A 27,138-nucleotide genomic window follows, 5' to 3' on the forward strand; every position below is an offset into this window, starting at 1 on the left:
TTATCCCAAGCACCTACAGCTGAAAAATGCTGTTGGTGCTGCAGAGACGTTCCTACACCCTCTCACAGGACTAACCCCTTGTTCTGCTGGCCAATGGGGCTACAGTGTGTGGGGAGGCAGGAGGGGGACGGGGGAGCAGGAAGTAGGGAAAGGGGACGGTGGATTCAGGTGCGCTAGTGCACACAAATGCAAAAAAAACCCCTTCTCTTTCACTTAAAAAAGGATGTGTGTCTAAGGCCACCAGGGACAACACTTACCCCAAGCACCTGCAGTTGTAAAACGCTGCTGGGGCTGCAGAGAGGGTCCTACACCCTCGCTCAGTACTAAACACTCGGCCTGCTGGCCAATGGGGTTATGCTGGGTGGGGAGTGAGGAGGGGTGCGGGAAAGCAGGAAGTGGGGATATGGGGCAGTGGATACAGGTGCACTAGTGCGCACAGATGCAAAAAAAAAACCTTTTCTTTCCCTTAAAAAAAGGATGCGTGGTTAAGGCCTCCATGGACAAAACTTACCCCAAGCACGTGCTGCTGAAAAACGGTGTTGGCTGGAGAGAGGGTCCTACAACCTCGCTCAGGACTAAATCCTCGGCCTACTGACCAATGGCGCTACAGTGGGTGGAGAGGGAGGAGGGAGACGATGGATTCAGTTGAGCTAGTGCACACAAATGAACAAAATTGCTTTTCTTTGACTTAAAAAAATGATGCGTGGCTAGCAGCCAGGGACAACACTTACCCCCAGCACCTGCAGCTGAAATTACGCTGCTAAGGCTGCAGAGAGGATCCTACACCCTCGTTCAGGACTAAACACTTGGCCTGCTGGCCAATGGGGCTACGGTGGGTGCGGAGGGAGGAGAATTTACGTAATTCATTCTATACCATTACTTTTCACCCACACTCATTTGTGTTGAAGCACCACCTATATGCCAAAACTAAACTGGACATAGCTATAACAATGTAGTAATGTCAGGCTGTGATACAAAATATGCTTTGAAAAAACAAAGTCGCCTGCGTTGGTGAAAGGCAACCTATTGCAAAACATGCTTTAGGTGGTAACTTGGGGCATAGATAAGAGTACATTTGCAGCAAATGCTGTTTTGTGAAGCAACTAATCCAGAAACATTTGTCAAAGCAGTTATGACTTAAATACTGCCAAACTCAAATACCATTACGGAATTTGGTAAGACCCCAGTGACAGTAATGGTATGCATGATTTAGAATTAGGCGGTCCCTTCAGTTTCAGAATTTGGAGTCTCATTAGACGCCACTGGCGATTGCATATTAGCATCAGTTTTCCCCAATTTCGAGCCTCCTTGGACTCCACTGGGGTTTCCATATTAGCACACACAGTAATGGAGTTGTGTTGTGGAAATACATTCCACACAAAACCATCTGGATTTGTCGAGTTTCAAGATTGGAACCCTGAATTTGATGGTGCAGTAAAAGTGTGAGTAATCACATTACCTGCGCTTTCTCTTTTACCACACTGTCAACCACATACTGAGGCCCTCTGAGTAGAGTTCGGAAGAACATGTACAACAGTTTTATGGTGAGAAGGGAGTTGTGTGACATAAACTATGGACGTTTGGTTTGCTGAAGTGTTGTCATGGAATGTGCAGGGAGGTTATGCCATCAGTGAAGGTATTGAAGGGGGTCAGTTGATGGGGATATAAAGGATTAGCAGAGCTCATATGGTTTGAGACCTATCGAGTTAAGAATACATGCTGCGTACTCTTTCAGCATGGGACTATCATTACAGAGAGCTTACGTGATTAATCGATAAAGGATTATGAAAGAATGAACTATCAAATGACCGAATGCATGATTGACAGTACAAACAAAACAATTTCTTAACATTTTTTAATCTTGAACCCATTGTGTGAAATATGTTGGCAGACCAATGCTTGGATTCTTAACATCCCATGGGCGCTTTAGATGCCAAGGGCCTAGGATGCAGAGTGGATGCATAACAGTTCTAACAGTTTAAGGATGGCAGTAAGGATGATCTAGCTGAACCCTCAATTAGTGGCACCGGGCCAGAAAAGGGCACTTACTGCAGTTGTAGAGCTTGTTGATCTTGGCTATATCCAGGTTGCTCATTCCAAACCTTTGACCGATGGGGACATTAGGGTCAGGTTTTGGGATGATTGTGTCTTGTCCAGCCGTATTAGTCAAGGCATTTCTATTGCAAAGAAGGAAGATCAATAAGAAAATGCATAACCCTTAAGTGATTAATACCAGTTTGTACAAAAAGCTTGGATTGTGTAACATTTTATAACTATTAGCATTCTGAGCTATGTCAAGACGAGCAGTAAGGCTGTCTACTTCACTATCATCTATACTGCCATACCCCCCAGTGTGACGTCATGAAGCCCAGTAGATTTGAGGAAGAGTGACACTTCTAAGGAATATTACCCTGCTTCTATTAGGACAACACACTTAAAATGCAACATCAACCCCAAAACCAGATACAGTGGAACTGTGTGAATGTGCTAACAGGATTATTTCTAGTTGTTTTAGATGATCTCTTGCTAATAAACGGAAGCTTACATCATTGATACGCCAACTGTTGACATTATATCTGAGAGAGTTCTAGGATATCTGCCTATGCATAAGATAAATTACTGTAAAAAGTGCCAGGATCTGAGGGCTCTCCTAAAGCTCATGTGATCACTGATGGGTCGTAGATGGATGAATAGGTTGCACAGGCCTGCACCCTGGAAAGGGAAGAAATGAGCACCAGACATGGCCTTACCACACGTAAGAGAATGGCATAGAGGTCTACCAGGACCAAAGAGTGTGCTGTGGCTGTTACAGTGGAACTCCAATTTCCAGAAGAGGGGGCCAGTGCCATAGCACGAGGGCTGGGCCTAGGATTATCATTCCAGCCTCTATACATTCTACTTCCCTTTCACTAAATGTCTAACATATGCCTCTTCTCTATCACTCTGTCTACACAGTGACCCCACCCCGTAAATGCCCCGTGTATTTTCTCCTTTTCTAAAAGCCAACTTTTATTTTTATAGAGAAACGTTGGTTCCTTGAGTTTGCTCCCTTCGTCACTACTGCCCGAGATGAGAAAGAAAAAGAAACATGCGTCCATCCCTCAAAAATCAGCCAGGACATCAGAATGCTTGTACTCTCTGTATCAGCATAAGGACCCACCCTGTGATATCTTGCTACACAGTTTTGCGTATTTCACATATTATGCCTTCCATCATTACCTGCCATAGTGCATCACTGAGCCGTAGTCATAAGCAAGATCCAGAGTGTTGGCGTTCATCTCCTTGTTAAAGTTGGGCTGATCACCTGAAAGGAACAGTGACAGTGACTGTGATAAACAATTGGAACTCAATGTCTGGCTGCATATATACTCTACTCGTTGTTCAGAGATGATTTCATGTTTTCCAAATAAAGAACAGCATTGCCGGCCCACCACCTTGACACATACGGGTTTTACTTTTACAAATACTTAGTATCAGTGGCTTAACCTTTTGGAGGACATGCCCTTAGAGCAAAGTAATTGAAAATGATGCCCCGGTTACATGGAATCAACTGATCAGTTTGTGCTTCCGCCTATTTTTTCAAAATGAGGCCGTTTCCTAGTCATCCCATAAATGTAATTATAGGATCTTTTAAAAAGCATGTCCTCCCATTTTAGCACTGTTCTTGTTGGTGATGTTGAGCAACCCATGATACTGCAGTGAGCATCTTTTCATGTACCCTTATTTCTGTTTTAGTGAATCCTATGTTTTCAGACAGAGGCACTCATAGCCAGTGTGGTATCCCTTTAAGTGAGACACAAGGCAGAGTGATGTAACTCTGCAATGTATACTGTATAATAAATGGGTCCGCATCAAGTGCGCTCGTCAGAGCATGCATGGATCCCGGACGGCAATCAGTGTCCTCTTTGTCATCTGTGGGGGCTGGTGGGACTCAAGGTGCAGTAGGCCTCACACGAGGGGGCCATTCTTACAGCCATTACAAAAATGGGCAGTTTGCATCTGTGTTGTAAACCCTGAAAGGGTGCACAGGCATGTCGAACATTCTTTTGTGGTGTGGACTGCCCACAACACAATGTGAGTGAGCTTTACATGAAAACGTACACCACCATAAACAAAGTGCTGTGTAATAAAATAGACATTGATTAATACCAGGAGGAGTTTTTGAGGAAAGGAAGGCTGCACAAGATGAGTCAGATGGCAGGACCGGCAGAAAGAATAAAGAAGACTATGCAGGAAGTGGGAAAGCATTCCACAGGATGGGGTCATTAAGCTCTCAACGGAGCACAACTAGCTTGAGGCGTGGAGAGGGAGAATGGAGGGAGCAATTCAGCAGAGGGAAAGATCCGAGAGACGACAAAAAGTGGGTTGAAGATATTTTAAAATAAAAAAGGAGAAAATAAAACGGAAAACATAACTAATAGGGAAGCCAGCAAAGACTGAAGGCAAATTGCAAGTGATGAGAGGAGCAGGTAAAAGATAAGGGTGAGACTTTTAGGTGACTGAAAATTACAGTGGAATTGCTAAATATTATAGTTAAGTTAGAATCAACAAGAGTGGGCAGGAGTGGATAGATAGAATATGATAGATAGTCAAGATGGAGGGACTGAGGCGACAAGTTTGATTTGACAAACACTTCAGGCAAATATGGCATCAAGGAGACATTGAGTGAATAAAGATGAAGAGACAACGATCTGCGAGTCATTTGCACGATAGGAAGACGAAAGGTGTGCTGAGAGAAACATATATTTGGAAAACAATAAGGGGACATGCATGAATCCCAAAGAGATTGTGGCGTGTAAACAAAGGCTCCAAATCAACAGAACTGAAGGGCCCACTGGAAAAATGACCTGCCAGCTTTCATACAAAAAAAACTTCACACTGAAAATGGGCCAATTTAGGCAGACTGTGGGAGTTCTTATCTGTCTTTACAGAAGAAAAAGCAGCCTTTTAATTCATGGTGTTGGAAGAAAATCAAAGGCCCTTTTCACATGAAAAGCAGGATTAGCAAATACTGAGACGAAAATGGCTTTACATGTGTGTATTGATGCATGTAATCCGTTGCCCCTTTTAGATGTTAACAACATCCACCACTCGAACATGAGGTTAAATTAAATTTCCTTAGAGTGAGTAAAATATGATAGAAAATCCCATGGTTATTTAAATGCTCATGCATGCTTTTTTAGCTGTGTCAGACAGTGATCTAATAACCGGCCCTGTCGCACCAGGAAACATAGGAGTTGTATGCTGTTGTTGTTGGTTGCTCTATTTTAGAAAAAGTTGTTCATTTTTGTTAAATAAGCACCAATGAAGGTTGAGGCCTCCATACATTTGGTGGATTGAGGGACAGCTTCTCTCCCAGCCTATCCCTATTAGATTGGTGTTGCACCATACACTGCCTAGGGATAGGCACCCCTGTGTAGGGACAGGGTGTTCTTCCAACAGGATTAGATAGTAACACAGTGTTGGTTTCCCTTACCTGCATTCGTCCCAACCATTGCTTTAAGATATTAGCCTGTATTATTATTTCTCCTAAAGAATCATTTGTATTGTGATACAACACTGTTGATATAACGGTTATGGAATGAAAAATGCCTATTCTTACTTTTGAATTGCCCTGATGTTTCATCTTGGATGAAAAGACTGAACAGAAGAACGAGAGGAGGGTGGAGCAGGGGATACATACTGGGAATGCAAGTGGAGTTTAGAGGATCAGCGGGATTGACAGTAGAACTGGCTCAGCATTAGTAAACAAAGAGAGAGAGAAAGGCTGAACAGAAATAGAGGAGATAGAGGAGCCATGATAGTAGGCGTCAAAGTGGGTGAAGGTGGCCAATTAAAAAAGACAAATGTACAACGCATCTTGCGAAATACAGTAGCATTGTGCAGACTTTCTTACAGACTTTCGTGAAAACAGGCCCAACTATTGATATAGGTCATCTGACATAACACAGGCATCCATGTTGCCAAATTCTACTCATTTCTAGGAATAGGTTAACTAAAATGTACCCTTTTGTACTTTTTCTGTTACCAAACCTACCATAACAAATTGAAAAGGTGTCCATAATTTTTAATTGAGGAAAATGAATCTACCCAATATAGAAGAAATTAAATCTCTGTCCAGAAACCTCTTGATAAAATTAATCCAGACTGAAACAGTTATGTATAGTAACAGTTGACTCTTATTGATTGGTTTTCAGTGGACAAAATCAATAACGATCCCCAAACAGCGGAGAATCTGCAGGAAAGCCATGTAAAGGGAACTATATGTGAATATCTAAGTATACAAGTGGGGTGTCCGGCAAGCACTTTCCAATCTCTGTTTTTATTCACCAGAGTAAGATGGTCTCATTCATTCTACAATTATGCTGATATACATTATTCTATTGTGTCTAATCCCCATACTCCCTGCTTCCAATCGCTCATTTCATCCTGACTTTACTTAATTGGGTAGACCATTGAGGTGGGGGCAAAGAACTGGGCTTGGATGTCGCTGGGAGTTGAGGAATGCATCCTCAACATAAAACCCCATGTTTTCCCGCTTCAGATACAACTTTTATCTGTGGTCACCTACCGATAATATGAGCCTTCCCAGAGTAGACTGTTAACCCCTGGGGTTTTACCTCGGTTGATGTACTGCCACCTAATGTCGATATAGTTGTCACGATCTTTGCGGCTATGCTCATGGTACAGGCCCAGGTTGTGCATTAGTTCGTGCTCAATGACGCCAATAGAAAGACAGCCGTTCTTAGACAAGGACAATATCTGACTTCCACCGCCTCTTCCTACCGTTGAATAACATCTAGAAATAGAGGAATCATAAAGAAATAAGCTCTAAAATATACTGAGACCACTGGTGAAGAGAATTGACAATGGCTTTACAACAGTTTAAATGACTTTAGATCTAACAATTATGTGCATGTTTATTTGGTTTTTACAATTCACAATTTGTGATTTTAACAAAAGTTGGTATTTTTATTTGGTCAACTTAATTCTATACAGTGATATTAACAACATGCCTCAAAAATATTTCTCCTTCCAAAGTTCATTAAAATGTTGCCTTTAGTCCCATCTAGATTGCATCATTTCTCACGTGTTACTAGTTTTCTGAAAGTTTACTTGAAAGCTGCTGTTGGCAATTTTCAACCAACAATGGCAACTAAAAGCACAGGACACTTGCATCTTGTTAGCCAATGATCAGGGGTTGAGTCTCTTTACTGAATGACCAACGTTGATTGAGTCTACTGCAAAACCTTAGGCAAGCATCATGCGTTTTTTTTAAAACCTGCTTGTGATATGTTTGAATTTTTGACTTTTGTTTATTAGTAGATCCATCTGATCTGTGTTTGTTTAGTGCGTTCTTCCTGTGTTCAAACGTTGGAAGTATCGTAAACGAGAACCCAAATTTGCTGATGCACTGTGAGTCAACATGAGATTTAGAGACCTTGGTGAATTTAACAATCTCTGACAGGATTTATATAGTCCTATTTGCTCAAAGCGTCATTAGTGCATGGTAGCATGGTTGGCTGAACATGCTTGGAGTTCTTGTATGGACTGTTTTTGGTAGCAGTAGAGCACCCTGCACATATTCCCAGGTTCTCTGTGTCTGGCATTAGGCACCATGTGTGATGTGAGCGGCCAAGACCTGAGAAGGGCAATGGCGATGAATACCAGGATGTTAATCCATCATCTACCTTTAAACCACGGATCTTAAAATCCTTAAAGTACATCACAATGCCCTCAAGAATGTCAGAGGTCCTAAAGGCAATGTGCAAAAGGCTGAATTCCAAGGAGGTGTTCAATTATGCCTACCAGCCTGCAAAACTGGCCTGACAGAGATCACATAAAGCAGATGTTTGGGGCGATAGAACACCCCCTCTAGACGACTGGACACATGAGCCAGAGTAGGGACATGAGAGCCGAAGTGAAAGGGGAACATTACGCATCAATATTAGTCACAGATCCTTTCACTACCCCAACCCCAGGTATTATATAGAAACAGAGGTAAGATACCCTTTCATTCAAGATACCTCAGGCAAACTGGTATTGACATTCACCTCTGGTAACATGGATTTTAAACTGAGTGCCTGAATTTCATAGAAGCAAAGTAAGGGTTCATCTTGGAAGATCTTAATATTTGAAGTCAAATGGGATGGGAACCAGGAACACGTCCAATAGGCTGGGCAATGGTAACACTTACTTGCACTTTGGGACATGAGTAAAGGTTTTAAGAAGGGTGAGGGTGTAAAACCAGATATTATGGTTGCCTGTTATGTTATCATTAGTAATTCATTTAATTCCTATTAGTGACATTAGTTATCCATTATCCATATTATTCTGCCACTTTGACTATGCATTTTGCTAGAGAAATAGGCCTTGTTATATGAAGGACCTTGTTTAGACATGTTTACACATATGTTATTATGTATGCATTTAGACACACGCATGAATGTGCACTTACTACACATTGGGTCCATTATGTAGCGCTTGGTTTGAGTGAGTGAATGTTGTTAAGCACTATAGAGAATGCATGTAGCTGGCTCTGGAGCCATTCAGAAGCTGTTTGTTCTGCGGAGACATTGTTTTGAGTTACACTGGTACATGAAATGTAAACAGTTTCTTGGCAGGAAGGTCGTAACTTTTCCCAAGTAGAAGGGAGTGAGAGGGCCTGGCTTATCAGGCCCTGGGCCTGCTCGCAGACAGACAGAAAGGTGGGAGGCAGTGAGTGGGCACACAGACATAGAGCGTTGTGGAGAGAGAAAGGGATTTTTAGCTTGCAAAGAGCTGACAATGGATGGGAGCATGGTTTTGTAACACAGAGGAGAAGGTCATAGGACATGTACAAGATATGCTCTGAAATGTCACGATGACGAGAACACACTGAACTAGGGAGTACAAGACTGATGTTAACAGACCTTTAGGCACTGTCCGCTTTTAGAAATGCTGGTTTGACAGAAAGAGTGAATACTTGATGTTACCATCGAGATATATGACGTGATTTGAAACTATAACTGGGAGCCTGAAATGAGCAGTAGAGAGAAGCTTTTGGAGAAGCGTTTCGGATGCAGTTTGGCAGACCAGCTTAGGAGATCAGAAGCATTCTGGGAAGCAGAGGGGAGAGAAGAGTCAAGATCAATCTGGCAGAGTGACCAGCAGATGCAGATCGGTGGGGGCTGCCTACAGTTGTTGCAAATGGGGAGTTTGAGGCCTAACTGATAAGACACGTGCAAATGGGGAATTAGGACATACACTCACACAGAGCTTTTGGTTTGATGAAAGGGGAGATCAGACAGGGATTGTCTTATGAGAGAGAGTGTGAGGTGTGGTGGGGATTGGAGAGGAATGCTGGCACTTGCCATATGTATTTTGCTGTTAGCGGTTGTTGTTATTAGGCTGCAATGCATTATAGATCCACAACTCTCAGAAATGAAGCATCTTACACCATCTTTCGCATATGTTCTTAAAACCAAACTGTTGAATTAATTTGCATAAGAATTTCATAAACCTGGTTTCTGTTCCAATGTAACCAAGGGACGTACTGTATACCTCGCTTCCTGAAACTGACCTATACTTTGTATTGTACCCTGCACTCAAATGTCTGCATTGTCATTTCTCTGTATTACCTCTGCAACTAAGTATGTTTTCTGCAACAAACAGAAAACGGCCTAAGGGCCGATGTGCGCTTTACAAATGGAAATAAATAAATAAATTGCAGGTTTTCGCAATTTCAGTGTGCAAAGTAGGTGAATTTGCAATTCTTCCCTCTGCAGTTGTGTTTGCTCCGTTCAACAAAATCCAGATGCCAGTATATGCAGCTCTACTCAGGGTGTGGGGAGGATTATTCACCTGGAGAAGTGTTTCAAAAGCAATAGACTTGCTCCAAGATCCAACATTTCTGGTGAAATGAGAGAATCCAGTGCTGTCTCCAGTTCATCCCATGCAATTTCTAGAATTTAATCGGGGCACAGTTTATGCATTTCTAATGTTTGAAATCCAGAAAGGTTACCTGATCAGAAGGGTGTTCTGTGAAGTCATGGGAAACAGTTGTATCTTTGTATGGAAGACAGTGAGACTGGTCAAACCTTTGTCTTCTTTTTCACGTCATGCAGTTAAAGAATGAAGATGAGCCACCTCGGTGTGTTGGCCCTTATGTCAGATGCAAGGACATAAGAACAGAGACGGTCAAGCCATATGTCAGCTTAAAAGGGGACAGCTACTTTGCAAATGCTCCCTATCTCGTCATAGAGTGTGACACAAGCAGGTGCAGATGGGGAGCCACATGTGGGCTCTATCTGCTGGGTGCAAGCGGTCATCAGAGAAGCTAATGATGCTGTGTTGATTGGAACTTCCGGCGGATTACTTGTTAATTAAAAGGTTGATATGGCACTGAATGTGTTGCTGCATGCTCCTGCATTTAGAAAGAATGCCCACATTGCAGCACATTAATCATTTTGGATTTGGCATCTAAGATTCTGCTGCAACTGGCAATGGAATTCTGGCTCTGCTGCTTAGGCGGGGGATCGGGGTGCAGGCTGTCTATCTCCCACAGCTGAACGGTAACACTGAATCTGACTGTGGCTCTAAGAAGGTGTAGTTATCACTGCTGATTAATCATTCAGACTCTAGTTTTCATTCATGCCCCTCGTTGGTCTGATTCTTCTGAACATTTCATAACGTTGGTTGTTAAAGTAGTTCCTGGAGATTTCAGTTTTCGTCCATGGTGAATTAGCACTAAAGTCCTGTTTCACAAAAGTATTGATTTTTCATTTTTCGCCCACCTAAACCTCCATGGGACTGAATTTCAAGTGCATAACTATGAAACAGCCCAAAGGACGTTTTCCTTATTTGGCGAGCACCCAGAACCTACTCCGTGCTGTGGCTTTAGAGAAACTATTCCAAAAGAGACATGGGTAGTGAGCATGTGTGAGTTGGAGAAAATGAAACTATTTTGTTAGAAAATGTAAACTTTGCATTTGATTGGTCAAAAGCTGCTGACATTTTATTTTAAAGAAGACATCAGCTTTTGCCAGAACATCACATTCAGAGATAGTGAGAGAGGGGTATATGCAAACAGAGATTGGTAACATGGACAGTGAGTTACTGAGAAGCACACACAGAGAGAAACAGGAAGACACAAAAGAGGCTGAGAAACATATATAAAAAGAAATGATACACCATATGCAGATAGAGAATAGGACACATGTAATATTGTAGGCAACACATATGGACAGAAAACGTGAGACACGGACATGGAGAGAGTGAGAAACAAATGCAAATGGAAACTGTACAACACATGCATAAAAAGACTGGAGCCACGTTCAGAGTTACTGGAAACGACATACAGAGAGAAGCTGGGAGATACATAGAGAGAGACTGAGAAACACATACAGTGACTGTAAAGCACATGCAGACAGATAACACATACAGATAGGTGCTGGGAGACATACAGCGAGAGACTGAGGAATACTGACAGAGACTGTAAAATACAAATAGACAGAACATATGTAGAGTGAAGCTGGGAGACCCAAATAGTGAGATACTGTGAAACATGCAGACAGAGAACATATATGGGGAGAAGCAGCGAGACACATAGCTAGAGAATAAGAAATGCTTACAGAGACTAAAACACACAAAGAAAGAGAACACATGCAATGAGAAGCGGACGATAAGTATAGCTGGAGAGTGAGAAACACATACAGACAGATAACACAAACAGATAGGTGCTGGGAGACATACAGAGAGAGACTCAGAAAAACAGACAAATAGAGACTGTACAACATGTACAGATAGCGAGCACTTGCAGAGAGAAACTGGGAAACACATATAGCGAGAAACTGAGACACATGCAAACAGAGATTGTGCAACACGTGCATATAGAGGATGCCGGCACATGCACAGTTACTGCAATCCACATACAGACAGAAGCTCAGAGACAAATGCAGATAGAGAAGGGGATCCATACCATGACTTTAAAACACATGCAGACATAGAGCACATAGCGAGAGACGCTGGGAGATGAATATAGCGAGAGACTGAGAAACACGTACAGAGACTGTAACACATACAGACAGAGAACACATACAGAAAGAAATGGGGATATACATATAGCTAGAGCCTTAGAAACACGTACAGAGACTGTAAAACACATGCAGACAGATAGTACATGCAGATAGGTGCTGAGAGACTGAGAAATACTGACACACAGAGACTGCAAAACAAAAAGAGAGGACATGCAGAGAGAAGCTAAAAGACACATATAGGGAGAGTCTGCAAAAAACAGACAGAGACTAAAACACATACAAACATAGAAAACATGCAGAGAGAAGCTGGGAGACATAAGTAGCGAGAGACTGAGACACACATGCAAACAGAGATTATGTAACACCTGCATATAGAGAATGAAGGTACATGCACAGTTACTGCAAACCACATGCAGACAGAAGCTGGCGGGGAGACGCGTACAGATAGAGAATGAGAAACACACAGGGACTGTAAAACACATGCAAACAGAGAAAACATACACAGACTCCGAGAAAAAGAAAACACATCCTGAGAGTAATTGGGAAACACCTACAGATCGAACTAAGAGACATATAGAGGGACTGTAAAACACATACAGACTGATACTGGGGCACACGTGGAGAGAGAAAGACTGTAAAACACTGGGAACACATATAGAGAGTAGGGCTGTACCGAATAGCATATTTAGTATTCAGCCGAATACTGAATAGTTTTTCATCTATTCGGCCAAAGCCGAATATGAAGCCAAATAGTACCTTTATTTAATAAATCATGTTACAAACTTCAAAAAACACACTTGTTAAATAAACAAATAAAGCAACATTTTAAATGCATTCCATACTTTTATTTCTCTTCATTGTAATTAATGTAGCATCTTTATTTAAAGCATAAAAGCCAGAAATAAAGAAGATTTAACTGAAATGAAGTGACCAAATGTACAGATGATTGTTGCATATTCAGTGCCAGTTAAGGTAGGAGGTTTCACAAATGCAAAAGGACTGCCTTTGTGAATCAGATGCATTGCATTCTCTATCCAGTTGCAAAGTCGATGCGGTCGAGTTTCGAAACTTCTTTGCAGCTCACATATAAATGTATAAAATGGTTCATGTCGGCTCGTGCAGGACACAAGTCAAGTGGAAATCTGAAATGCGTGATCTCCTCCTCACAACTATTCACCCCACCCAAACAAATGCTGCTCACTTTTCACTTATCTTAGCCACTCCTTCTTGCCAATACACAAACATATGCAACTTATCATTCCTGATACATTATCAGATAATGTTAAAATCAGGACTCAAGTCCTTAAAAAACAATAGGGGGACTATGTTGTACGCAATGGGAAATGACATGACAGGAACTGAAAGTATCTATACACATTTCTTTCAGTTTGACTTTTCCAACTGAAAAAAAGTGCACATTGCATATGAACATTTGCCAAAAGAAATGATTTTCCTGTATTGTTGCAGGCTACGTATAAAAGATGAGCACTTTTTATGTCTAAGAATCTGTAACAAAACATGCCCTAAAGAGCAGATAACAATATAAGATATTTTTCAGTTGTGTGATAGCAATTTGTCTGGTCTAATTCTATTTAGTTTTGCAAACTGAAATATATATTTGCCTTTCTGAGTTCATGTTGCATTGTATTCAAATGAGAATGTCAAAGTATTCGGCAAGAGCCGAATAGCAAGAAACTATTCGGCCGTAGCCGAATAGGTTTTTTTCAGCCGGAATTCGGCCGAATACTTACTCGAACCCAAAGTTCGGTACACCACTAATAGAGAGTAACCGGGAAGCACATACACATACAAATTGTGACACACATAACGCAGACTGGAAAGCATACAGTAGGAAAATGTAAATCGCAATCAGGCAGAAACTGATAAGCACATACAGAGAGTCTGGGAAACAAATCTAGAAATCAAATGAGGGAAAAATGCAGGGAAGGTCTGGGAACCACCATCACAAAAATGATACAAGTGTTGTAAACACATGCATGATGTGCACTGTTTATCGATTTCAGTAGTGATTGCATTCAGTTCAGAGGTATTTTATCCGTTGTATTTCCAAAAAAAGAACAGTGCCTTTGTAATGAAAATGATATGTGAGACCTACCCACTCCCTAAGGCGATGTTCACGTAGTCGGTTTCGCGTGTGCGGGGTACAAAATTCACACAGGTCATTGTTTTAAACTCCTCCATTGCAGCAGAGAATAAAAAATTGTAGTCACCTGGGGGAGAAAGGAAGTTAAGACTTTCATTTGAAGCAGCTTTTTGATAACACCTGTAGATTCAACCTTTCGCTCCCAAATTGCCCCAGAAATGACCAGTCAATACAAATGATAAACTACTTGGAGTTTAGTGAACCGTTACAAAATAATTCTGAGATATTTGTGTACACAAATTTAGTTAAAATGATGTGAGAACAAATCGTCTGTGTATAATTCTCTATGGAGTGAAGCATTGAATTATATAGAGCACAACCCTTAACTAAATGTCCTCTTACTAATGTCTGTTCATTGAGACTGGACATCTGCACAGACATCCTTACCTGGAGAACCAGCTTCCCCTCTCAGCCCCACCTCTTCGAACACTTTGCAATTCTCCCACTTTTGGGGAGGTGAACCCCAGTTCCCGGAAAAACACGGCAGTTGTCCCTCACTAGAGTGACAGACGTTGCAGCCGTTATATCTTGGCATCTGAATTGGAGACTGTCCAAATGATTACATACGGTTCATGATAACACTTTCATATCCGTGCGAGCGTTGTAAAAAATGTTTTAATGGGAACGAAGCCCAGCCTGCATTATACATTTAGTGATCCAAGCACGCAAGTCTTTTATCACAGACATGTTTGTGAAATATAAAGATATAAAGATATGGGAAGTCATGTCCATAGTGTGATGGCAACATCCCCGCAGGATAAACTCAATAACAATCTATGACCCGAAATACAAGGCAGTCCCACACTGAGGGGTTCCTCTGTTTCAATTATTCTGAGTCTACTTGTTTACAATTAGAAAACAAGGCCCCACTAAACAAACAGGAGCTTTGGGGTGGCTGTAATCCCAGGGGCAGCATGGTAATGAAGACTGAGGAGCTCTGTTTGTGCCCCACCTAGTGGTAACCATTGCCAAAGAGCTACATTGCCACCCATCTTGTGAACCAGCCCAGGATCATGGGATTTTTGTCAGACCACAACTGGTCCCTTCTTCTTCTTCACCACCCTGCATGCCCAAGCCCCTTTGATGGAAGCCAGAGAGGAAACTCCATGAAAACAGCAGGACACGGCAGCCAACATCGCTTCAGGGGACACTTCCGGTATGGATCGAGGAGCTCATTTGTAAGTGAAAAGACCATCATTCCTGGCAAGTTATCCCCAGAAGAGGAGAGAACATGTATTATAGTCTTGATAAAAGTATTGCACTTACCAAAATCAGGAGAGAGGACGTAGGGAACCAGAACTTGACCACCACTGGATTTGGGCCACAGGCAGTTGTTATTTGGACAGGCAATGGCATTGCGGGGATTTATGAGAAGAATATCCACATCCATCAGTGGGACCCTGGCACCTAAAGAGATTAAAAAGGGTGATTAGTCTTTTATCTGAAATATTGAGATGATTTTTGGTACAGTTCTTTTAACCACCTTTGCATGAAACACAATGGAAATTAAGCACTGATAAAGCCAACAGTTGTGGCTTTTGCATAGGCATGGGATAGGCATTTGCTTAGTACTGCCATAATGATATGAGATGGCAACAGCTGGAAAATGGTGCGAGTATCTGGACATATGATGGCAGCCCTTGGTAAATGTTTATCTTATACCAAAACACAAGACAACACTGTAGACTTTAGCAATGCATGTTTTAACAGGATTTAACTGGGAGTAGACACATATTATCTATATATAAAGTGGTTGAAGGCACACCAGGTTAAGACATTTGTAATCCAGTAGGCGCTCAGTTATAGCAGCAATTAAGACATATTGGGCCTGATTCTTGGATTATTTGGCCAAAAAATGGGATTCGTGTGCCATTCTGCCTGCAAATCCCTGTTTTACTAATGGGGATTTGCGGGCATAATGGCGCACAAATCCCGTTTTTTTTGGAGCAAATAATCCATGAATCAGGGGCTAACTCTCAGAAGACTTCTTTGAAGTACCACTGGCAGAAATATACAGCACACCTTTTGATTGTATTGCATGATAGAGCTAGAACCTAGGGGAGGAGCAGGTAATGGAGGGTAAATGTAGGGATTAGCATGGCCATGTGCGGTTAGTGTGTGGGTACATAGCCAAACAACACCAACAGGCTACGTGTCCATCCTCAGATCCTACGTCCCTCCTATCTGTACTCCAATACAATCCTTTGACATCAAGGGTGCATCTAAAGTGCGATTCAAGACCCATATCGAAAAAACATAAATAAGGCACCTCTACTATTATGGTGACTAAGTAGTGGAACTCACTATTCATAAGAATCTGGTCCTTGTATGACATGACATTTCAATGAGCCTACGTAACTCAAAGAAGAAATCATGGCACATAGCTCTGAAATGGTGATACTAACAAAAACGTATCAACCAAATGCAATAGGCACCTGCCCCAAATTAAGAAATGCTCATGGGTAGCTCTAGAATCCAAAATGGTGGCAGGCCATATAATAACCTCAAACAATGTGGGCGACACTCTCACATCCCTCCATTCTCTCCATACCCCACTCTTATTTTGTCCACCACATCCAACTGCCTCGACTGACAAATGAGTACCCATCGTTAGCATCACCAAACCACCTTGCACTCCAACCAACCAGTTTTCTTCTAAAACCGACAAAGTCTTACCCGAATCACCTGCCAGAATAAAATGGCAGGATGGTCGGTCAGTGGTTAGGGTGTAACATGAGTGAAGGGCCAGTGTGGTTCTGAGGGAAATGTTCAAAGAAACGACCTCCCCCTCTTATTCGAAATGGGTTCAGCAACAAGGTGCTATGCGATCCAAAGTGCAACAAATCCCAGAGTCTGGTAGCAAGTGCAAAGGTCTGCAGAATGAGTGTGGGGGAGGAAAAAAAGGGACACAGGGATTTCCCCAAAAGTGAGGGGAGATCCATAGCATCGCTGGCTGCAGAGAGACCCTCCAGTATTTTGCCATGAAGCAACGTGGAGCATTCCATTAGACTGCCAGCGGAACTCCATCAGCATTGAGGGACACTGGAGTCGCTCCACCGTAGTTCTCATCTAAGAACCATCTCCTTATCCACTCCCTCCGGTCAGTGAGTCCCAGGGAGCAAGAACACAATAGTGAGATGAGATATAACGCAGAGGAGATTGAAGGTTAATCAAAGTCACGAATTCCAAACCTTTCAAGTTTAACCCAACCACCATGGAAGCACACAACGGGCAGGTAGGGAAGCTACACAAGGGGGCAGTTTGATCTCTTTCCCAACAACCATTTTTTTTTTTACAACAGTTTGTGCCTTTTAACCACCCCCCACCCCACAATGGGTGTGCATTTTTTTAAACTTGCGTCAATTTAGGAAATGTGCAGACCACTTTATTCACAAAGGTGACATGTGCATTTCTTGGGGGCTGTATGACAGTGCAAAACTGTCCAGCTCCAGGCATACATTAGAGTCGGAAGCACATTACAAACACTAACGTATAACAGGGTCCCAGCACACCACATTCCACAGTGGCAAGCCCTTAAAAAGCCTGCAATTGTGAAATGTAGTTAAACAAATAAAATCATCTCAATCCTTGTTTTTGGGATGTTAATGCAAGTGTGACAGCAGCATGTCAAACCACTGCTGTCTCACAAAAACCAGCCACAACCATGAGAGAGTCACAAATGTCCCTGTCATGTGTTGCACTCTTGTCCGTGTTCCCAACAGGCACATGGGACTGTGTTTGTTTTCTGCACATTTCAATGTGAATCCCATTTATGAATTTAAATTGTGCATTGAAATGCCCTGAAAAATGCTCACTTATTGGGGCAATTGCACAAAGGAGGTGAACATGGCATTTGAATGTGTGGCACATCTTTTGTTGGCGCGTGTGATAAGATGCACTAGAGATTCTCTTGCAGCAAGTGCTCTCTCTATTTGCACCGAAAATAGTTTGGAGAATCCGACCCTCTGTCGAATGGGACTGGGGAGTTGCTTTAAAAAATGAAAAAATGCTTGGAGTTCTGTGTGGTGCTTAACATTCCGTTCTGGAGTTTCAACAGAATTATTTAGGTGCTAATAAACATTTATTTTAAATATTGCTTGCGGTAGTACAATTAAGGGAAATAGTGTTTTCCATCCTTTTTCTAAGTTCTTGTTGCATAAAGGGACAGGGAAGGTCTTTCAAGAAATGTAAAAACCATACATGTCTTAAGCCTATGCACTGCACAGTAATTTTTCGAATGCTGATAAGCATTTATTGCATATTCTGCTCATACAAGTAGCAACAGTGTTTTTTGCTATTTCTATGAGAACGACCAAACAGTCAAATACCTGTTATCAGCGCTTCTGAGGTTATTTTGTGGCTTGTGCATGAAAGAAGGACCTCGTGGGCACTAGGCATTTTCGGGCTGTGCTATTACGAGGCGCTTATGCGTCACCTACAATCTGACACTAATGCACTGGGGTGATGGTAAGATGGAGATGGCATATTAGGAGGGATACAGCTGGTTGGTGTTTGGTTATTTACCCACCCATTGACTGCCCATGGTCATGCAAATCGCTATGGTCATTTCGACCCACTATGAGCCCCCCACTGCCCAAAACACATCCCCCTGCGATCTCTTTGAGCTTGCTCTTTCAAGCAGTAACAGCAAACGTTAGCCTTCCAGCATTATTTCTAAGCAGTCTGTTGAGAGTTAATTGCTTAATTGCAGCTGTAGATGGCTACTGGTGCACTAGAAATGCCTTTATTCCAAGTGCGCGTTTAGTCACTTGATTTATTTCTCTTCCATGCACTGAAGTCCTGTTAAAAACAAGCAGCCACAAAGCCAACAGGTTTGGCGTGATCCATTAGGCATTTGCACGATACTGCCATGATATACCCACGTAATCACTCCATTTTTCAGCTGGTACGATCTAATGGCTAGGTAGTGCCCTCATCCTGGTGCCTGGCAAATGCATGTTTCATACCTTTGCCAAAAGCCCAAACTGTTGACTTTGCCAATGCTTGTTTCATTTTCTTTATGAACTGTCACAGTCCCGTTAAATATAGAAAACATAACAATGTGCAACGGGGCATGGAATGTCCTTGAATAAATGTTTTACATTGCCTCAATCACTGTCTAGAACTTCTTCCTGTGCAGAAGCATCCTAATTACTTAAAATAGCATTAAAATAGCAGTTTGGCAGGAAGTCACGAATCTTCAATTAGCGATATTGTGTCATCGTCCTGTAATCAATCATCCACTGATGCCATTTAAAAGTCCTGTAATATGGGCGGGTATTATTAAAAGTGCAGGTGATGGCATCATTTAGGCATTTGAGGCAACACCTGTCGTATTATAACAGCACCTGCACAGGAGGGCACATACAGTGTTGGTGATTATACCAGCAATATGATGGATTATTGGGGCATTTGAGGGTGCACTTGGTATATTGAGTCCAACTTGTTTCTATCTGTGAGGTCGATCCGTTCGGTTCGGTCCGGCATACCCATCCAGACTTCCGGTGCTGGGAGTGATGGAGAGTGCAACGCATGTCTTTGTGATCATTCTAGAGAAGTGTGTCTTTCCGTGACATATGTGAGAGTGTGTGTCTTTGTGTCTGATCAATTCTGAGGGAAATACTGCACCTTATTTGTAAATATGCATGAGGATACGACTGGCCAAAGTGTATATTTATTGATCTCCCAAAGCCGCATCCACACCCATTCTCATGTAGTTACCCAAACAACCATGCCACAGCCTCCACTGGCACAATGTGTGATCTTATGCATGTGGCACGTGAGACTCTACTAGTTTTAGAATATCCTTAGATGCGCCGAAATGCACCTGGATTGACCTAGCATTTTTACAGGTGTCTTTGCACATAGCCGGACCATATCCCCCTTCTGCTAAGGTTTCTCCCCTTACATCTCTCCCTCTTCCCTCACCCACTACCAGTTGAAAATATTGCTCACACGCAGTTTTAATTTGGAATGTTTACACCAGTTCAGCCCTGCCGCAAAGACGAATCTGCGCCCCCCCCCCACCCGTATTACAGGACTTTTAAATGGCATCAGTGGATGATTGATTACAGGACGATGACACAATATCGCTAATTGAAGATTCGTGACTTCCTGCCAAACTCTATTTTAATGTGTCAGACAAGCAGAGGGGGCCGAAGATGCACGAGGGTCCACTTCAACGTGGTGTTTGGAATCCTCTCGTCTATGGCTAGAAAAACCTGCCTGTCCTGCATAAATTAACAACAAAAATGCACTGATCTGGTGCAGCTGAAGGTTTCCACATGTAAAGGGGCTGCGGAAAATGGTCAATATTTTTTTAAGCATCGGCAGGCTTAGTCCGGAGCACATATCTGATCAAAGCGTAATATACTACAAGAAATGGGGAGACTGCATTCAGTGTAACCTAGGTACATGAGTTCAGTTTGGGGAAGCAGCCGTGTGGGCCGTGCATCGAAGTGGCATAACATGATCTACACCTAGCACTTCATTAATCTCTAAAATGATTCTCATCCCCACAGCAAAAAGCAGAAGGAGAGTAAATCATTTCCTTGCTAACAACATTTTTGGAGAGGTCGGTCTTTGACCAGCAAATGCACGCTTAAAATGACACAGCCCTTACTTTGTGAGACTGACAGGAATATGTGCCCACCAAAGCCCCCCCGCCCCCTTTATGGTTTCTTTCTGTGGTAAAAGTCCAGCTAAAGTGGCAGTGGTGTAGGTTGTTAATAGCTGCAGATTATCACGGGCAGGCGTGTGGGTCTCTGCACAGCAAAATAAAGGAAGTCAGCGAAGGGGGTTGTGGGTGGAGCCAAAACCCCAAATTGCTACTTAAAAGTTACTGAGCTTTCTTTTTCAGAGTCACAAAGCCCCCCTGCCCCAAGTAGCACGAGTCTATTTTAACTGAAAAAATTAAGGACCCTAATACTGGGCCTGCAAATTGCTTTTGTGGGTGCCAGGTCTCCTTGCAACATGGAGGTCTCAGTTCATAGTATCCCAGCCATGAGCACATCAGCCGGTAATGTCGTCATATGCCCTGTGCTCCATGATTGGGGCAGAGGCTTCACTCACAGGAGGCGCAGGTATGACGACATGTACACCTGGTTCTGAATCACTCTCCTTAGTACCTTTTGCAGGGATCATGATGAGCCTACTGCACAAGTCACACTCGCTGGATGAAATGTAATACACAGTCCTAGTATCCCACTCCTTCCCACATGTGTTTCTGGTTTGTATTGGGGTCTTAACCACAACTTCCTCACCTCTATTTGCTGCTATAATCCTAGCGAGGACGTCCTCAGTTTCATGTCCAGCTCCTGAAAGAGAAAACAAAGGGTTACATTCCTGACACATTTACGTTGCAGAGATGGGCTTAGCCCCCCTTGAAGAAAGCAGCCAGGCTTGGCACTTACAAGTATGGGAATACGCAGGGCTTTGTGTGGGCCGGGGCTAATCAGGGGTGAGCCCTGACATTCTTAAAAAACTGCCCTTGAGCTGGGTTTCCTTCGCTCTGCCATGCATATTACCCAGCATGATGTTCTCTGAATAAGTCCCCCACACACTGTGCAACTGAGTGTATGGTAGGGAGGCCACCCTAGAAAAGAAGGATGTTCAGGGTACCCGCCTGGCTGCTAAAGCAGAAAATCTGGCACCTGACTGTCAAGTACAACTCTCTCCAAATGTGTATCCATGATCCGTAGTTTGCTGTCCCTTTACTGGTAGAGTGTTATAATAATTTAAATAAGCAGAAAGGCCTGTGTTTGTTATGTGCTCAGAAAGGGTGAAGGCTTGAATCACTGTCACTGATTTGTCATATATAAATATATCTGTGCTCCTTATGTTCCCAAAATGTTCTTGGATTTTATGCAAAGGACCAAGTAGTTTACGTTGGCGATACTTATTCTTCTCCCCTTTCTCACAGGTGCCCCTTGGATATTTCAGGGCCGGCTGAAGATGTCTGGGATAGGTTAGCACCTTGAGGCCAGCATAACCGCCACGTTTAAGTAACACAACTTTAATTTGAGAAGACAGGTTCCTCCCTGGGGAATATGTGCACATTATTAGGCCTTATTTGCAGGGGGTTAATAGTTAATGGGGGCACTCGCACAGTGCTCCTGTAATGGGAGCATGGGCGGCGCTCATGGGAGGGGCAGGAGGGGACATGGGCACCTGTCTTTACGTCACATTCATTAGTGCCTTTAATGGGCAGCAGTGTATTGGCCTATAGGGAACGCTAGATATTTCCCGGGAGGCCTCTGCACTCTGTGCCTCTTGTGTAGTAACCTGTTTTACTTCCAAATGTTCCAACAGGAAAGGGGTTGGGCTTGCTGAAAATGTGTAATATGGGGTCACTTTGAAAGTTATTTCCAGGGCCTCTTTTTTGATATGTGGCTACTCAAAAGTCACGCTCACTGGAAAAATGAAAGGTAATAAGCAGCCCCAGTATTCACCCCAAATGCCACATTCCTCTCTAGCAGGTACTGGGGTCTGCAGCACACCCTCCTCACCTGTGTCCACTGCTACAGTTGCAGTGAGGAAGTCCTCGGTTTCATTCCCAGCTCCTGAAAGAGAAAACAAATGGTTACATTCAGGGCTGGCCTTAGAAGTCCCAGAGCCACGGGCAGCAAAACAAAAACGTGGCACCCCTACCTTCCCCCACCTGCCCTGAGAGCGGAGCACATTTAATTTCAATAGGGCGCCTCCCGTTCCTGTCCCACTGTGCCAGCTAGGAGTAGCCCGTGAAATATTCCGCCGACCTGGTGTGGCCGGGGTTAATGGCAGGACGCCTGGGAAGTCGCCCTCCGGCCCAGCCATAAGATTACCTTCCTGGGAAATGTACTCTGGAGAGTTCAGTTCAGTGCGCCTTGAAGACAACAGCCAAGAATTGCAATTACAAGTATGGGAACGTGTAATCACAACTCCATACCACGACCACACACAAGGCCCATTAATCCAGATCCTGCCTGGTCTCCAGCTCTACCATCAGTGCTTTAAGTCTTCAGAAAGTGGGGCTGAGCCGGTGCCCTGCCGGGGCCCCCCCAGTCCCACACAACATTGGCGGGACACATTATTCCGCCACAGGAGATGCACCTGCCTGTGGGATGTTTTTATCCACGCATCCAAGCCCTACCTCAAAACTGTGCAGTACTGACATGGAAAACATCATGATGGCCAGAGCTTCCCAGACAATGCACAGGGAAATGCATGAAGAATAGGCTGCCACTCATTTTTGCCGATGTTATGGGCACAGAAGGACACTGCCTAAAACCACCATTGGACTACCCACACAGTAGTCTGAAACCATTGGGAATGGCAATGCTGATTGCCAAAAGCAAACCCATAACTGTTGGGAATTCATTTTCTTAAATCCCAAAAAGGGGTGCAGTACCAGTACTCACCACTATCAGAAAGCCGGCGTTTTAAAACCACCAGATTTTGTGTAAAACTGAATAAATGAACCCAAGGCAAGCCAAAGAAAGACTTACTGAGAGGTGGATCCAATGTAAAGTTATATTCTGAAGTGACTTGAAGGTTTATAACAAGACTGGCTGAGCTGTGGATTTCAGCAGTTTAAGTAAATTTGGACTGAAAGACACTAAAAATCTAAGTGTTTAAATTGACTGAGTGACCTACTTTTGAGTGTCACATAGGTTTCAATTGTTTAAATGTCATAGTTTTAAACTTAGAATCAGCATTCTAGCTGCATATGTAAAAATGTTTCGTTTTATTTGAATGCAGAAAACTGGGGAACAGAAATGACATGTAGCTAAAAAATGGCTTAAAGAGATTCCAATTTTGCCTGGCAACTACCCCCCATCAGGAGTGAAACTTGAGTTACAGCTGTGTTCCCAGGCCTATCTGCCTTTTGCTGGCCACACTAAGGATATGCCATCTCTCTGATAATTGAATTAAAGGGAGCCCCCACAGAATACAGGAGCTCTGAACAAAGCCCTGTCCTGACTCAGGCAAATGTTTTATTGGCGGGAGTCGTAAATGGAGCTTCCTCCTGGAAGGACAGGGGAGGGGCACTGCCTGTGAGAGCAAGCTCGCTTGGCAGAACTGGAAAAACCAGAAATTCAACCTTGTGCTGGGGGGAAACCACATCCCTTTGGGGCCGGAACATAACTCTAAAAAGATGAATAACTCATAGTACGGACTTGTGAAAATTATTTAAATGACACCATAATTCTTGTGATTTTTCTGCCCACATTTTAAGACGTGTTAGGACCCGGTGGTATGTTCAGGGGGGTTTTAGCGGAAAAGAGGATATTACTCAAAATGTGTGCATGTGAAAAATCTGACACTTCATCAACTAATGTCCATACTCCTTGCGCACATGTGTGTAAATTTGGGGTAATGTCCGATATTGCAAAATCAGTTAAAAAGTGCAAATATTGCCATTTCTGAATGCAAGCCCCCAGGAAGAGCAGATTTGGACAGGGTATACCTCCTGTGATATGTGAAGGGTGCATGTAATTTTAAACAAATGTGTACCTGTGCAAATATGTTTTTTGAGCAAATATAGATTGTGTGTAAAGTTGACAGGGGTGGGTTCTCTGTATCATAAACAGACCTCATCATGATGACACTTCATTTCATTCCCCCAATCAAGTGGAAGCGGATGAAGTGGCCAATGACAAGTGGAGAGGGGTAGGGGCTAGTGATGCTGCACACACACCCATTTTAAAAACAGATAAAAGCAGACAGACAGGACAGATAGGGACCTTCAAATCCATTTGCAGCTGGAAGCTCTGCCGGGAAGATCCATACTTTACCTCCATCAACCTTCAGAGAGCCAACATAGAGACTTCAAATCTATCAATATCCAGAACCAGAGAGAGAGCAGACCCAGACCAGACCGCTGTTAGCAGAACCAGAGAGAGCTGACCCAGATCACTGTGAAGTGCAGAGACCAGAGTCCAGTCTAAAACCTGACCAGATCCGTGGCGAGGCCCATTTAATTCAAGAATATAGTGTGAGTACCTAGCAAACTGTGCAGAACCAATCTCTTAGTTAAAGTAATATAATTCAATCTATTTAATCTAAGTAGAACTGCCTCCTAACTGTCACCTGTCATTTGTAAAGCTGTCACCTGTCATTTTCTAGTTGCAAGCTGCACTTGTCTTTTTGAACTTTAAAATTTCAAATCTGAAAAACGACCTTTATTTAATCACTCATATCTCTGTGACCGTTTGTGCTAGAGACTTGCAGTAACTTTCATCTGGAAGCTGAGATCCTAGGCTGTCCTAGGACCCCAAAACGATAGTGCTAGTCCCTATAGTTTTGCCGCAATCGCGAAAAACGCACTCACGAATTTGCCACGATTTGCAAATTTCTCAACGTGTGAAAACAGCAGTTTTCTTGCATTCATTTGCCAAACATTCGTTTAACCTGCTAGTTACTCCTAGATCCTTGCTAAAGTGAGCCTGAACTCATCCCAAGTATATTTCACTCACCTAGAACCTCTAGAGGGAATTAAAGGCAATTTAGCATATTTTTCACTTCATTGCCAGCACACATAAAAGCATTTTGGGCCTGTGTTTAAAACTCCGATCTGTAGTCTAAGCTTGCTGGGGTGAACTGAATCACATTTGATTGCATTTCTGAGAACTGTGTGCCTTCCTTCCATATCCTTACATTGCAAAAAAGGGGGGGTGAATTGTCCAAGAAAGTGATTACATTGTCTTTTGCTGAAATCCTATCAAGTTATTTTCCGTACTGCATTTCATTCCACATTGCATCCATTTGAGACCATAAAAGTATTGTTGCTACCTTATCCATTTCATGTCAACTCCTTAGTCATTATAAAGAGGTGTGCTAGTGCCAGATTCTCCGTTGTTAATCTTTATCATATCAGATTAAGTGTGATATCCAATTATTAATTTATTATAAAGCGTGATATATATATATATATATATATATATATATATATATATATATATATATATATATATATATTGTTTAAATTATCAAATAAACCTTTTAACCTGCAAAACAGAACTACTTCTTGGCTCAGTGGGGTCAGGGGGATTCCAAGAGAGGGGTGTTATATAGGGGTAGTCATCCAGAACGCATGAACTGGACATAAAGATATATCAATAAGGGTTTCCATTCAGTATCCCAGACTAGGCATTGATTTAGCTGTAGTGTTGAATTGAATCCTCTTACAAATTGGGGGCTCGTGCCGGACGTTTGGATTAGATCTATCACTTGTGCAGACTAATACAGCGTGCCATCTGACCAGATACACATATCCGGTCAGATCACCACGCTGTGTTACGCTGTAAAGCACTCCTCAAAGGAACGCTCTAAGAAAAAGGTCTGTTTTGCAAAAATAAAATACTAATTTAGTCAGGACAGAGACCAATCTCTAGAATGACAACCTTAGTAGACATGAAAATAGCCAGAGAGCACTTCTTACATAAGTTATTTGTGAGAGGTGAGTGGACTCACCAGGACCGCATGGTCTGGTTGCAGGCCATCACGCAACAGGTCACTGAAACAGGGTCAGATATATGGGGAGATCAGGGTCCCCTACATGTGGCCCTGAGTGAACTATACATGGCTCCTAAAGCTAAGGATGAACAAGACAAGATGGTTAGGATAGCGGCATACCTGTACCTATATATGGGAGACATGCAGGATAAATGTACTGAAAGCCAAGATCTGGCGAATAAGCGACAGATGGCGTTAGAGAAGGTCTAATCTGACCTTGTCTCTTCTGAGCAGAGGCTGCAGGGGAGCCAGGAGTCAGAAAATGAGAGTAGACAGCACATCATTAAAATAAAGAGGGATATGGACATCCTGCAACAGGAAAAGGCTGACCAGGATACCAGATTTCAGGCCTTGCAGAAGGAATACCAAGAAGGTTTGGACTCCCTACTGCAGAGCCAGAAAAAGCTGGAGCAACAGTTAGACTTCAATAGGGCATGTGCTGAGCAGGTAGTCACCCTGCAA

General features: G+C 42.8%; 1 protein-coding gene across 1 annotated transcript in view; it reads right to left on the reverse strand.

The window, feature by feature from the left end:
• LOC138503508 (astacin-like metalloendopeptidase) overlaps nt 1-27,138 on the reverse strand; it is a 151,002-nt gene that overhangs the window by 69,618 nt on the left and 54,246 nt on the right. Inside the window, exons 4-10 of the mRNA XM_069623294.1 lie at nt 22,689-22,742; nt 21,444-21,497; nt 15,448-15,588; nt 14,134-14,248; nt 6,621-6,799; nt 3,220-3,304; nt 2,050-2,177 (exon numbers count right to left, since the gene is read on the reverse strand). Coding sequence (XP_069479395.1) covers nt 2,050-2,177; nt 3,220-3,304; nt 6,621-6,799; nt 14,134-14,248; nt 15,448-15,588; nt 21,444-21,497; nt 22,689-22,742 — 756 coding nt within the window. The remainder of the gene's footprint in view (nt 1-2,049; nt 2,178-3,219; nt 3,305-6,620; nt 6,800-14,133; nt 14,249-15,447; nt 15,589-21,443; nt 21,498-22,688; nt 22,743-27,138) is intronic.

Source organism: Ambystoma mexicanum, chromosome 11 (genome assembly GCF_040938575.1).
Source record: "Ambystoma mexicanum isolate Mex_15411 chromosome 11, UKY_AmexF1_1, whole genome shotgun sequence".
Classification (NCBI taxonomy): Eukaryota; Metazoa; Chordata; class Amphibia; order Caudata; family Ambystomatidae; genus Ambystoma; species Ambystoma mexicanum.